At 37.3% G+C, this 14,745-nt stretch overlaps 1 protein-coding gene across 1 annotated transcript in view; it reads right to left on the reverse strand.

Annotated features, from left to right (window-relative positions):
- Positions 1–239: 239 nt before the first annotated feature.
- Tmeff2 (transmembrane protein with EGF like and two follistatin like domains 2) overlaps positions 240–14,745 on the reverse strand; it is a 256,780-nt gene continuing 242,274 nt past the window's right edge. The window contains exon 10 of the mRNA XM_021725752.3: positions 240–1,345. Within this exon, the coding sequence (XP_021581427.2) occupies positions 1,333–1,345 (13 nt within the window). The 3' untranslated portion in view covers positions 240–1,332. The remainder of the gene's footprint in view (positions 1,346–14,745) is intronic.

The raw sequence follows: 14,745 nt of genomic DNA on the forward strand, positions 1-14,745 counted from the left end.
ATGTGATTCCTCTTAAAGATTGGTCTCTCGCAAGATCCTTCTGGCTTCATCTCGCCATTCACTCCTAAGAACCACAGGATCCGTTTCTCATGGTAGAAGCTACTGTCCAGGTTCCTGACTCTGTCCAGCCACCGACCTGACTCTGGGCTACTATTGAGATCAGCTTTTTCATTCTTTCATTTAATGGAGGGAACAGTGGGGAAAGATAATTGTGAATTCCTTCAGAATGTAGGAGTCGATTTGTGATTTATTATTTTATTATTTATGTTTTTATTTGCAGCATGGAAAATATTTCACAGATAATAAAATTCAGACATTACATAATGGTTAAATGATATAGAACAGTAGGGTCCAAAAGAAATGTCATGTACATTATATGCCAAACTTAAAATTCTCTATTAACATATTTTGAAAAGTAGAAAGTAATAGGGGAAATTAATTTTAATCATATATTTTATTTCACTCAAATAGCCAATACATAATTATTTCAATATGCAATTAATTTATGCACATTGGTGAGATAGTTTATACAAAATCTTTGAAATTCAGTGTGTACTTTACAATAACAGCAATTTCATTTTTTATTAGAGCATTGTAGTTACACATAGTAGTTGAGTTCATCTTGACAAATTCATACATTCATGGGATTTGATTTCAGTTCATACCCTCCAACCACTTTCTCTCTCTTCCTCTCTCCCTCCATTCTTTTAGTCATTTCAATTCAAGCTAGTCATATCTCAAGTACTCAGCAGTCACATATGGCTACTGTGGCTACCATATTGTCCAATACTATCCTTACACAGGATCCTATAGGGTCCTTCTTGGAAAGCAATCATCTAGTCACTTAAGGCTCTAGAAGTCATTCAGAATTCATATACATAATTTTACTTACACCTGTGATAGCACATTGGAATAACAAACTCTGAGGAGGCATTTTAACTGACAAGAAGAAAGTTGATGAATATATTTAACTGTATTACTCTAATATACTTGGTATATCTTCTCTAATTAAAATAAGATTATCTTACAACTTATGAAATGAAGATCTGGCATAATAGACTCAGAATGTGATGAAAATGTTTTCATTAAGTGCAAAGATACCCTGCAAGGCATGGCATTTTATCTCAAGTCTCTAATAACATTAATATACCCTTTTAATCTCCGAAGCATTTAAGACTTAATAGGAACTCCTTAAAGAATGACAGAATTATAAAACTTGCAAGGTTACTTTAACTTGAAAGTACTCATAGTCCTCCACGATTTTGAGCTAAGTATAAATTTTCTTCATTGGCAGAATGTGCAAGTACAGTTTTGTTTGTTCCAGGATAAGACTCAAAAGACACACCTGTGGGGGATGGGAGCAAAAGAGAGGGAAGTAGGGGTTAATGGTGTTTTCCAGTAATTGTCCTTGGCTTTTGTGATAGCATGTGACTTGGCTGCTATTCTTGCTAGAGGCAATGTGTGCATAAGTTGGGACGGTACATGTGATTTGGGAATTTTATCAACACTTTACAAAACAACTTGTGGGAAAACTGTAACTACTAATTCTCTCTCTCTTTCACATCATATTTTGCACATGAGTGTATTTATTTGTTGTTTTCTTCTAGTAGATGAGCTCTGTAAAGACAGTAAATATTATTTTGTTATCTGTATTGCTGCAGGTCTCATTTTCTATTCAAATTACAGAAAGCAATATTGGGTGTTATGGTTTGGATATGAAGTGTCCCCCAAAAGTTCCTGTTAATGCAGGAATATTTAGAGGTGAAATGATTGTATTATGAGAGTTGCAACCTAATCTGTCCATCCTAGTTTGAATGGACTGACTGGGTGGTAACTGTAGACAGATGGGAGCATGACTGGAGGAGGTAGGTCACTGGCATTCCCTAGAAGGTTGTATAGACCCTGCGGGTGCTCCTTCTCTTTCTGCTTCCTCATCCTGCCTTGAACTGAGTAGCCTTCCTCTTTGAGCCTCCTTGATGTGCTGCCTCACCTTGGGTCCAGAGCAAGAGAGTCAGCCACGTATAGACTGAGATCTCTGAAACTGTGAGCCCCAAATACACTTTCCATCCTCTAAGTTGTTCTTGTCAGGTATTTTGGTCTCTGCAATGCAAAACCTGACTGAAACACTGGAGTATTCCATTGAGTGTTTTTATTTAATATTCCACACGTGACTTGAATACATAACAGTAATAGTCTACAGAGGGTTAGGAGAACTGGATTCAATTCCTCCCTATTCTAGTGGTGGATTCTTTTACATTTACTTTCTCTTGTGTCACTTTTACAGTTATACTAATGGACCATGGGGAAAAGCTGAGACAATAATTCAAGATACCAATAGTGATAATACCTTGTTACTCTGATAAGAAAGATGTATTCTTTGGAATTGTCTCATGGAAGTGTTTTCTCCATAGGCATTGTGCCCTCATTGATCTATAATTTTTGTTCTATAATTTTGGGTCTATAAAGACATTTAGTGAACAATCTTTAGTCCCTTGAGAACCTCCACTCTGCTAGAGCAAATAATGACTTTACAAAAAAGAAAAATAGACAAGTCCTGAGATGAAGACAACTAACATCTAAGTACATTAAATGAGAAAGAGGCATGAAAGAGTAGAATTGAATGAAACATATTAGAACAGCCAGTTATCCCATGGGGCTCCAGATATAGTGAATGAACATAGAACCAACTTGGGGAATTTAGCCACTTCCCTAGAGAGTTTCATCTAGCAGTTGCTGAAAGAGTTAAGAGAATGTGCCTTTTTACTCAATTCTCTGAATAGTTGGGACATATTGTCAAAATTAGAACAAAGACCACATGATTCTCTTATTCTGATTAGCTTGCCAGCAGGCAAAACTTTTATTCATTAATTTATTTATTATTTATTTATATTTGTGGGTAGACACAATACCTTTATTATATTTTATTTTTTATGGGGTACTAAGGATTGAACCCAGTGCCCCAAGTGTGCCAGGTGACTGCTCTACCACTGAGCCATAGCCCCAGCCCGAGGGTTTTATTTTTGATTTGCTATCTTTTCAACTCCCTTGGATCTTGACTTTCTGACTGTGTAATTACTCATTTTTTTTTTTCTTCTTACTGGTGGAAGGAAAATTTATACTGCAATGCCCTGTTTACTCAGTATGGAGTCCTTGACCCTGATCTTGCCCCTGCCCACATGCCTATCTTGTCTTTACCCCTGTACATAGATCCCTGTTTGCTTTTTGCCATTGGCCAGAAACTCTGATCTGTTAAACCCACATCCATCATTCAGTGTAATCAGCCTCGTTTTAGCATTTCCTGCCACTCCATCCTCCAGACCTACAGCCATCAAAAGCCCCTCACCCTCAGGGTGTGCCTGAGAAAAACAGATAGGTCAGTTGCACTAACTGCAGGCTTTTAATTAAAAAAAAAAAAATAGGCACCTGGTATTTGTGACTGTAGAAGAACAAAGAAAGGAAGCAATGCATAATGATCACAGTATCTCATATAAATACCTTTGCTGAGATCATAATGAAGGTTAAGTTGTGCCTGACACATAGCAAAGGCAACAGGGCTACAGGTCTTAAGGGAAGTTGTTTGATAACTTCCTTCTAAAAGCCACCAAATCTGTGGAGTTGGTACCAATAAAAGGATGCGATTACAGGCTGATTTTCCAAACATTTTAAGCGGTAACTACGTCTTCAAACAAAATGTTTTTTCCCCCTCCTCATTTAACTAGCATTTAGAATACTTTTCCTTGACTGTCTCTTACAGTGAAGATCCTCAGAGAACCAGGCTGAGGAGTTGTTGGATTTCCACTGACCTTTTCTCCTCCTGGATGTTTCTTTGCTTGTTTGAACTTTCATTTCACTCATCTTTTTAATCACTGCAAGCCCCCAGGTCAGAAGTTCTTTGGGGACTGCTAGAGGACCTGGTGATGTGGTTAGGTTCATGTGTGTTTATTTAGTCAAGAACTGACTGGTTTAAATTTTGAGTTGGCTTCCATGTTTTAAGAATTTTGTAAGGTGTGGACAGGAAGAGTTTTCTATCAGAATTACTAGAAGTGCTTATTAAATATTCAAACTCCCAAATCTATCCTGCATCAACTGAATCTGAATTTATGAAACCAGAATTCAGGACTTTTATAAACAAGTTTATTGGATGATTCTCATGCACACAACAAAATTGAGATACATCACTCCAATTGTCAGATCTCTTTATTTTTCTAATTTAAAATGCTTATGAGATCTTTATCAAATGTGAAGCAAAGGACAAAAACAGTGCACATTCTTTCAGCGCAATTTCATGAGGCTGTTGAACACATTTAGACAAATGTAGTGTTCCCATTTGTCTGTCTAATGAATTACGCTAAACAAAAGAAATTCAGTGACTGCAGAGATATGTTTAAGACTTCCTAATTATTAAAACAAATCTTGCCCTTATTTGGCAAAAACATTATTAGAATGTTGTACCTTTGGATCAGGCAGTCATTCACTGAGTGAAATAAACATTGGTAGCCAAAGAATGAGATTCTACTTAAAGGGAAAAGTTATACTCTCTCTACTTTTCTCTTTAGGTACCCTGAAAAAATATAGTGACAGTGAACACTATAGATTAAAACAAGACAACTCTTGTTGTAACACATTTTAAAGCTTAGTTCAACTTTAAGTCTATTAAGTCATCATAATAAAAGGCCAGATTGATAACTGTCGTAAATCATGCCCAAACGTAATTTTATGGAGTTTCAAAGTGACTTGTGCCGTTATGTATGGATTGTGGACTACATTGGTGCATCCTCTAAATTTCAAATGGTACTTTTGACCATGTTGAGATGAGCCCCGAGTACTTGGTAGGAAATTATGATTCCTTTGGGGAGAATAAATCAGAAGCAAAAGCGTAGAAGATGGGAGACCTTTAGGGGAAGTCATTGAGGCCCATTGGGCTATTGACCTTTTCTTCTCTTTGGAAATGATATCCCTTTATATAGTTCACCATATAATCAGCCTCCAGCTGATTGCTCAAGAGCAGCAGTGGAATTTTGGACTAGGAGACCTGAGACAGGAAGCTGGTCGACTTGCACTTGTTTATGGTAGAACTGGAGAGAGAAGTTCAACAACTCACACTGCTGACTACCCTGGCCCTTGACTTTCCTGGAATTTTTGTTAAACCCTTTCTTGAATGATTGAAATTGAGTGTATTTGACCTTCCACAATTTTAGTATCTGGTTCAATGATCTCTAAGTATGTGAGTTAAATATACCCAACTGGCACAGAAGTCAGATATGTTGAGGGGGAGACCCAGAGGAAGAACAGTTGCCAGCCTGGCTGTTGCTCATGCCAGTGATGAAGCTAGCAGATCAGCAACAACATGTGTGTGCTGTAAAATGATTGCTCCTTCATTTCCACACTCCAGCTTTCTTGAAACCCAGAATCCGTGCAGAGAGCTTGGAGAATCAAAATCTGTATGTTAACCGATGGTTGCCTAATAGATTACGGTAAAACTTGAAAACAACAAATATTTATTAATTTGTAATTTCTGTGAGTCGAGAGTCTGGCAACTACTTATCTGGGAGGTTCTGGCTCAAGGTTTCTCACAGGCTGTCGTCAAGGTATTGGCCTGGAGTGTTGACATCTGAAAAGCCAATTGGGGAAGGAGCCACTACTAAATTCACTTGTGTGGCCATTGAAGGCCTCAATTTCTTACGGCCTGGATCTGTATATGAGACCTCCTCATGATAAAGCAACTGACTTTCCTTAGAGAAAATGATGCAAAAGTTGGGGGGGGGGGTGGAATGGGGGGGGGGACAGACAGAGAGACAGCAGGAAATGCCGCAGCAGCCAAAACTTAAGCCATGTTTTTTGTAACCTAATCTTGGAAGTGACATCCCATCACTTCTGACATTTTCTTCATTAGAAGTCAATACATATAAGTGACACTCAAGGAGAAGAGATTGCACAGAACATAAATTTCAGGAAATAGGGATCATGGGGCTATTTGAGGCTGACCAGAAAAAACTTAGATTCCTTTTTCTTTTGGCCTTATGTGAAACTTGGATTGTTTTCTGTTGTATAAAACTAAGTAAATCTTCCTTAATATGATAGAATTGCAATAGTCTAGGAGAGAGTATGGGTTTTACAATGATAAGGACGAGAGATAGACTAACACAATAAATATCATGAAGTTAGAATTGATCATCTTTGAAATATTGGGCCATAGTTCAGAGTTAGAAAGTGGGCTTATGCTTTGACCATTGTGTTTATTAGATACATGACCTGGAGCAAGTTCTAAATCAATTTTCATCCATAGTTTCCTCACCTACTAAAGATACCTATCTCATAGAGTAGATGGCACACTCATGTCAGGGTGACTGAGAAGAGCTGATTAAGGGGATATTTACAAAGGTGAGAACAGGGTTACAAGAAAGTATAGGGGGTACTGACACAGAACATTTACCTCTCCTATGCCCCAGGGGGACGAGGTGGGAATCTGCCGCTGGCTAGGGTTTCTGAAAGGAAATAGGCCACTTTCTGTCACGGGCAGAGAGGGAATAGTGTCTCTACCACATTTTTCTTCCTCCTATAAATCTGCATGAAGTGAATTACATATAATTGAACTCATCCAGAAGTTAGAGGGCAAGAGAGCCTAAAGATGAAGTCCAGGGTGGTCAACCCCCCAGGGCACAGAGAATAGCCCAGAACAGGGTGAGGACATGTGAAGAGTGGCCCTGAGGGCAAATGGAAATCATTTAGAACAGCATGTAAAGTACCTAATTATGTCAAAGAGTAAGTGCTCAATTAATGTTAACTATTATTATAATTTTTATTGCCTGCTAATGGACTCTATGAATGTTGATAAGCTGGTTAGATGTATGCACAGGAGGTTCCAAACGAACCTTATTTTCCTGCCTATGATGACTGGATTTGGTATCCCAACATTAGGAAATTCAGGCACAGGGGAATTCATTGAATTGCCTAGCTAGCATCATTTACCTCGGTCCAACCAAGAGAAAAAATCTCATTCACTACAATACTGCATCCACTGGCCTATTAACAGGAGTTCTTTTAATTTTCTAATCCTTTTGGAGTGGTGGAAAGCTTCTTCCATTATGTTTTCTAGCCATTCCCGAGATGAGCCATCAGTTCTCCCTCAGAGAGCCAGTCTTGCTAGGCACTGCTTGCTGCTCCTGAAAGGCTGTGCTGTCCAACTTTCCTCCCACCCAGCTGCCTGCCTCTCTCAGTTCAAATAGCCATGAAAGGCACCACTCCCCCATAATTCAGTGCACAGTATCAGGGGGTTTTCTAAGCATCCAGTTGGCAAATGGCAACAGATGTGGAAGCCGTGTAATATTGAGTAGAGGCTGCAAGGAGAGGTGGACTTGGAGGCAGGCAGCCAAGTGGGCAGCCCAAGAGGAGGAGGTCCAGAAAGCAGAACGGGAACTCTTGATGCCAACATGGAAGGATTCCTAGGAAGATGCAAATTCTGCATACCCCTCCCCTTCTCCTCTCTCTACAACCCATCTCCAAATGCAGCAAGCCTCATTTACTCATTTTTCTTAGATAGTGATGCACTATTCTCTGCCCTCAAGTAGGAACTTCCCTCTAAGGTTGAACTTGAACAGCTCCATTCTGCCTTTAAGGAGGAAATCCACATGGTGCAGATGGTATTTTAAACATATTTGTTTCTGTGTCATCTGCTCTGAACATAAATATCAATTCAGTAACTTCACTGTTGTAAGTGATAAGTTGAAACATCATCCGTTGTTTTTTAGTTAAATGACAGTAACAAAATGAAAAATCACCATTAAAAAGGCTGTATTTGCATATTTTTATGCTGCCAAAGAACATGGCACTAATGTAGCATAAGGAGAATTCTTAAACAGAAACATTATGGTTTTCAAAATCTAAGGAAGATCAAAAAATGCTGAAATCTCATTTATAAAAAGAAATAGGGAACAGTTATTTCACTTGTAGAATAATAAAAGCACTTTTAGTGACATTTTTAATAGCATATTAATTCAAAATTGTAATTTTGAGAAGTAATTCTGTCTCTATAAACACCAAATGCATTCTAAATGCTTAGTATTATCATAATGACTAGAAATTAAATTAATAATGATAGGAAAGTTAAAATCTGACATAACCTTCTTGAATTTTTGTATTCATTCCTATTGAATTCTCATGCTGAACTTCATTTGTTGTTTTAATTTTCGAGAAGCCAAATAATTTTTTTCAGTTCTGGGAGTGTTTCACTTTTGGAAGTTCCCTTCAAGAGACATTTGTGGTAATTTGAACTGATCGAGCATTTAACACCTGTAGAGCTTGATTGGTCAAAGACCCATACAAACGCAGATATAACAGTAGTATTGTCTGTAACTGTCTTGCTACATTGCTATAAATTACTGAGACAGGTGAACTACAGAGATACCATTTTAATCTTGAATGAATAGAGACCTAAGTCATAACATGAACTTTCAAGTTAAGTTATAACATTTGAACAACATTTTACAGAATCAAGATATCCACAAGTCAGGGGAAAAGGTTTCTATTTTTACCCTGAAGAAGACTGTAAAAGTGCTATAAATGGTTTTGGTAAAGGGATTCCTTAGGGAGAGTTCTTCATTTCTTTTCTTCTCTTTCAAGTATACATCAGAATGGTCATCAAGTCTAATCCTGCTGATTGTGGACCTTTAATGAGACATAGGGCAGCAGGCATTCTTGATTTCAAAAGGTATGTACTGTTTAAGGCTTCATAGACTCAGAGTCAAACCTAGAATTTGATTGTCTGATGGATGCGTATAGAGGGTAATTTACAGAGTGGACAATTCTCCCAGGAAATGTATACACTATCCAAAACACTAAGCAGTATGCTTTGCTTCACTACTTCATTATTTGGCAAGGTTTTGCTATTATTTCACAAGACCTCAGATCTCTTTGTTTTCTACACTGTGATAGACCTAAAAAGTCATTAGGATATGCAACTGATTCTGAAGTACAGCACAAAACATGGAAGATTTCACTTCACACACGATTCTCTTCCACTGCTAGAACACTGTGCTGCTAAAATGTCAGTGTGGTGGATCTTTGGTGAAAACAGTTGAGGCCATCTCTGTGCCCAGTGTTGTGGTTTAGATATGAGGTTTCTCCCCAAAACTCATGAATTAAACAATGCAAGAATTTTCAGAGGTGAAATGATGAGATTATGAAAGCCTTAACCTAATTAGTGAATTAATCCACTGACATGCATTAACTGGTTGGTAACTGGAAGCAGGTAGGGTGTGACTGGAGGAATTATGTCACTGGGGGGTGTGCCTTTGGGGTATATATTCTGTCCTTGGTGAGCAGAGCTCTCTCTGCTACCTGGTTGCCATGTCCTGAGATGCTTTCTTCTGCCATAATGTTCTGCCTCACCGCAGGCACAGAGCTAAGGAGTTAGCCAATCATGGACTGAACCTCTAAAACTGTGACCTAAAATAAACTTTTCCTCCTTTAGTTGTTTCTGTCAGGTCTTTTGGTCACATTGATGAAAAAAAAAAAAAAAACTGACTAAAACGCCCAGATAAAACTTCCAAAAGAGAGGCGAAGCTGTTATCTTGCCAAATGCAATATTTATGCTCTCAGACATGAGTTTTCACCAGCCCTTTCCCAAAGTCTCTTCCAACCAGATCTCAAGCATGGTTCAGGATTGGAGATATAGCTCAATGGTAGAGCTTAACATGCACAAAAACTTAGGTTCAATTCTCAGCACTACAACAAAACAAAACAAAACAAAAACAAAACAAAACAAAAATGTTATCAAGAGTAGGAAACACAAGAGAATGCCAAACTGGGTTTCTATAATCAAGTAGAAATTATTTATTCTTAGATTTTTCTTCAACTGAAAAACCCTGGTGATATTACACAATAAAAGGAACCAGTGACGAGGGAACATTATTTATAGGAAGCTTGGTTTCATAGCTCTTCTTGCAGTTTGTTTTTATGGCAAGTCTCTACTCAGAAATTAAAAGTACATGGCTCACATTCTGCCTGGGTTCCCATGCATTCACTGTGGAAGTCCTTGCAGTTGGTAAATCCCTTTATAGTTAGCTAAGGCTATCCTTGCACTGAATTTGTTGTCCTTAATATAGTTCTGTCCCCATAGCCTCTTTCTGGAATAGTTCATTGGACCCAGGACAGATATAGAGGAACTCATCAGATAACAAACATAGTACAATTAAATATTGCTAGAACTTCCAGTTTACTTTTTTTTATACCAAGGAGGGAAAGTGTAATCACATTTAATAATAAATGTGCAAACACATAATAGAAATACATTCAAGTAAAGAGAGTTTCATCCCTTGTAGTATCTTAGTTTTTTTTTTTCCTAGCACAGATTTAAGGACTTCTGCATACTTTTATTTTTATTTACCATTATCTGAGTACATTCTTTTTATTTGAAATTTTAAAACAGGCAAGTGTTGCAATGTAATACTTAGCATAAGTTCATTTAAAATGGCTTTTCCATATCTCCCTTCCCATCTCTTCCACGGGGCACCAAAAGCTCCGTCAAATGAAATGCAAAGTTGCCTACTTTTCTTGCCAGAGAGGGCACTATGTTTGCCTTTGCCGGTGGTAATTTATTCTGAATACAACTCTTTCATTTATGGCTGACCTCATGGAAAGAAAGCTTCATTTTGCAGTTCTACCTCAGTAGCTTTGCAAGTACTGATCTGAGGTAGCTAGCATTTTTCTTTTTTCACTTTTTTTCCCTTCACATGAATGGCTAATGATGGAATCAGGGCCCATGTCCTGAACAAATGAAATAGAACTAGATGCCCCTTGTTCCTTTATTCCTGCATATATTTGTGTTTAAGTTTCATCCAACATCTCTGTTCATCTTTTAGCCATTCTGAACTCTGACATGCAGAGCCACGTAAAATGTAAAATATTTTCCTTCTTTAAGGAAAAGAAGCAGTTAGTAGTATTAATAAGAAATAAAAAAAGGACATACTTCCATCTTGACTGTTCAAAGGGTATGTGCATGGCATCTGAAGATGCCAATAATGACTTAGCAGTCACTCCTCTTTCTAAGTGAGCTTTATGATGAGCCTTTCTTTGGCAGTCAAGGCTGTTACAATACCTTGTCTCGTGTTGCTTTGTAATAGGACTGGAAGGACAGGATGAGAGACAAGGAAAGAGAATGGTTTTTTATAAATGGATCTTAGAGTTCAAGTGCCTTTCAGAAGCAACAAATCATTTTTAATCCGACAGCTCCTAATTAAATTGATTGTGAGATAAAATGCACCCAACAAATGTAAGACTCACATAAGTTAAAAAGCTTGCCAGGTTCCAAAAGGCATTTGATGCAACTAAACCTTCCTGAAAGTAAATGCCCTTGAAAGCTCTCATAGTAGTGAGTTAAAGATCTCAGCTGGGGGGCTGCTGACATGCTGTAATCACCATAATTTACAGCACACCAGCTCCATACTACCCTTTGCCCTACCAGGGTGCCTCCTGGAAGTTAGTATGCCTTATGCAAGATTGGAACAAAGAAATGGGAAAAGAAAAATACTCTAATCTTCTTTTAGAAGTCTCTGCAGAGTCAGTTTACACTTTGAGGGCCCTTTAAAAGACTGGCACCTTTAAACTAAACATCTCTTATTCCTTTTTCTGCTGATTTATGCCACCACACCATAGTCATACTACTGACTTGTAGAGAGCAGTTGTTCCAAGCAGTTTGGCAGAAGCTCAGAGTTGACTTTATTTTGTTCATTCATTCATTCACACACTCCCTCATTCATTCATTTTCAAGTATTATTGAGCACTTGTGAAGTACCCCAAACTGTTCTAAGCGTTAAGGTCATAGCAATAAGATAGACTTCTTGATCTTATGAAGCTCATCTTTCTGGAAATGGAGGTGGGAAAAAGGAAAATAAGTTAGCATATGTATGAACAAGATAATGTCTGATGTTATATCTTTTCATATAACTATGAACCATTTATATTTCACATCCTTTGTCCATGTTCCCCCTTGGGTTATTGATCTTTAATTATTTGAACCAACTTTAAGAGCATTTAATGTATTAATCTAGTTCTTTCTCTGTTTAATATGTTAAAAAATACTTTTCTAATGTTTTCTTATGTTCGTCCCTTGGTACTTTACTTTAGGTAGAAAAAGCTATGTGTAGCTGAGTTCATTAAAATTGGGAGATTAAGGAAGAGAGGATAAAAGGCAGAAAAGGATCAAAATGGAATATCATTGAATGTTCAAACAGTTATTATGGTATGGAACATACATTATCTCTTTGGATGATTTTCAGAGCAAAATTTTAGAATAATTGAGCAATGGTAGTATCACTGGAAAAGCATTTGTCTGGCCAATGGATAACTTTGAAGGATGTATGATTTTTTTCACAAGCAGGAAAAATAAAAAGTAATGAAAACCATATTTTATACTGGTGCAGAATGGATTTTGGTTTGCTCTGGTTTCAGATCTCTGCAGTGGCTTATTCTAGGTCTGTGACCTTGACTAAGTTATTTGCAACTTTACTTCATCATAAAATGTGTACAATTATAATATCTCAGAGACTTATCATAAGTAAAATAATATTCATAAAGAGCCCCAAACAGAACCTCTTCTATGAAGGATGAGTAGGAAATTCATATCTGCTGTTGACATTTAAATTCTTAGTCATAAATTGTATTTTTTAATACATCATGCATTATCACAATGAATAAGCCATAAAATCAATTCTCAAAATTTTGAAGTGCAACTAGATAGACAAAGTTAGAAGTCAGTACTTTCAGGGCAGTTTCATTTCATTACTTTCAGGCAAAGTCAAGGGCGTAGTTTTTTTTTTTTTAACCAAATGGAAGTAGTTTTGATTTCATGTATTCAGTATCAAACCTAACATAGTGCTCCTTTGAATGTGACCACTATTCAAATCATAACTTTCGAGTCTTTTTGATATTGTGAAATAACAACTCAATGAAGGATCAAAGGATGAAAAATTCAAGGTTGATTCATGCATTTTAAATTAAAGATGTCTTATGGCATCAAATACAATGTGAATCAGCTAGTGCTAGAGAGAAAGTAACTCAAGAGAACACAGAGGGAATGCAATAATAATAATAATAATAATAATAATAATGATGATGATGATGGGAAGTAGATCAATAGAGTAGAACAAGTGGATGGGAGGGAGAATGGAAGGGAAAAGGAAGGTACATGGGAAAGAGATTGAGCAAATCATTTTATGTGCATGTACAAATATGGCACAATGCATCCCATTATTATATATAATTATAATGCATCAATAAAAATTAGAAAAGAAATAAAAAGAAAGAAACTAAAATCAACAAATTAGTTTCTGTAATTTGGCTTCAGTTCTGGCAGAGAAATTTGCAATGATAAAAAGAAGGAATTGAAACACAGATGACTGGACCAATTTGCCCCCAAACAACCAAGTGACCTAGCACTGTCTCCAAACTTTCCAAAGAAACCTTTGAAAATCTCTCCACAGAAGCCTTTCTGAATTTAAAGACTTGAATAGGTCCCTTCACTTAGTGTTTTGATGGGGGATAAATGTCAGGGTTTATGAAGTAAAATAATTCAGTATCATACACTATGCTTGCACATATTGAATGTATGTTGTAGTTAACAATTTTTGGGTAATGATCCTTTTATAAAAGTGTTTGATATGGCATAGGTATCTAGTTTATTAGGAAGAGCATTTAGAAATGGTTCTAAAGAAGTCAAGCACCAAACCCTGAGTCAGAAATGTGATTTTTCTATTTTTTAATTTTTTGAAAATAAGACCCCATTTGCCTAATTTCTATTTACAGCTCTTTTCTTTAAATGCAATCTTCTAGATCTTGCTCTTCCTTGGTTTTCCTAGGCGCCACAGGTTAGAGTGTCTCCCTCTTTCCTACTTCAGAGCCTTTTCTTCTCTTTGGGTATCCAGCTCTTCTGTATTCTGGGTGAATAGAGGGTTGACGACGTGGCAAAATGAAAATGCCATCTTTTTGTGGTTAGCCAGTGTGATGAGCTTTCGGTCTCCTTGAAGTACTTTTGTGCAGCTTTCCTGAGAAGCATTTTCACGTCCCCACTGAACTGATAACGATGAAACTTCAATCCCTGTTGCCTTCAATCTTTTTCTTATTATGCCAGCTCAATGAATTTCTTCAACCCCAGTTCTGGCACCAGCTCTGGCCGAGGTGGAGCAAAAAAAAAAAAAAAAGGAAACTTCTTTTGGTGTGGGCTGCAGTGAACTTTGCTTTTAATTCCTTGTTGATGTGCAATCTTAAGTCCTATTCAGAGAAAAATTATGTTCATGTTTGTGGAAAAAAGGAAGACACAGAAAAGTGACAGATGTAAGATGAGAGAAAAGGCAGCCTTTAATCATTTTGTTGTCAAAGCAGCTTTGGATCGCCCTTTAAAGAAAGCATTTTCTCAGCTGCTTCTAGCAAACCCATTCTCTTGCCCTTTGCAGATTCCTTACCCAGAGGGTTAAACTCTACACTGAATGTAAAGCTTCCGAACTCTAGATCCTTGCTACAAAGCAATTCGGTTTGTATATTCACATTTCAGAAGAACTGGGTTCCTTTGTTCTAAGTGGATAAAGACTCTAATGACTCAGTTTATACAGGATCCTGATAGAAGGGAAGTAAACTTATGGCAAGACCCAGTGCCTGCAAAATTCATTTTCTTTTATGATTGGACCGATTATACTTCGCGGGGAGGCTAAGTGCTAAAGCATATACTGTTTACAAAGTAAAAGCCCTTTCTCC

Source organism: Ictidomys tridecemlineatus, chromosome 7, assembly GCF_052094955.1.
Source record: "Ictidomys tridecemlineatus isolate mIctTri1 chromosome 7, mIctTri1.hap1, whole genome shotgun sequence".
Taxonomy (NCBI): Eukaryota; Metazoa; Chordata; class Mammalia; order Rodentia; family Sciuridae; genus Ictidomys; species Ictidomys tridecemlineatus.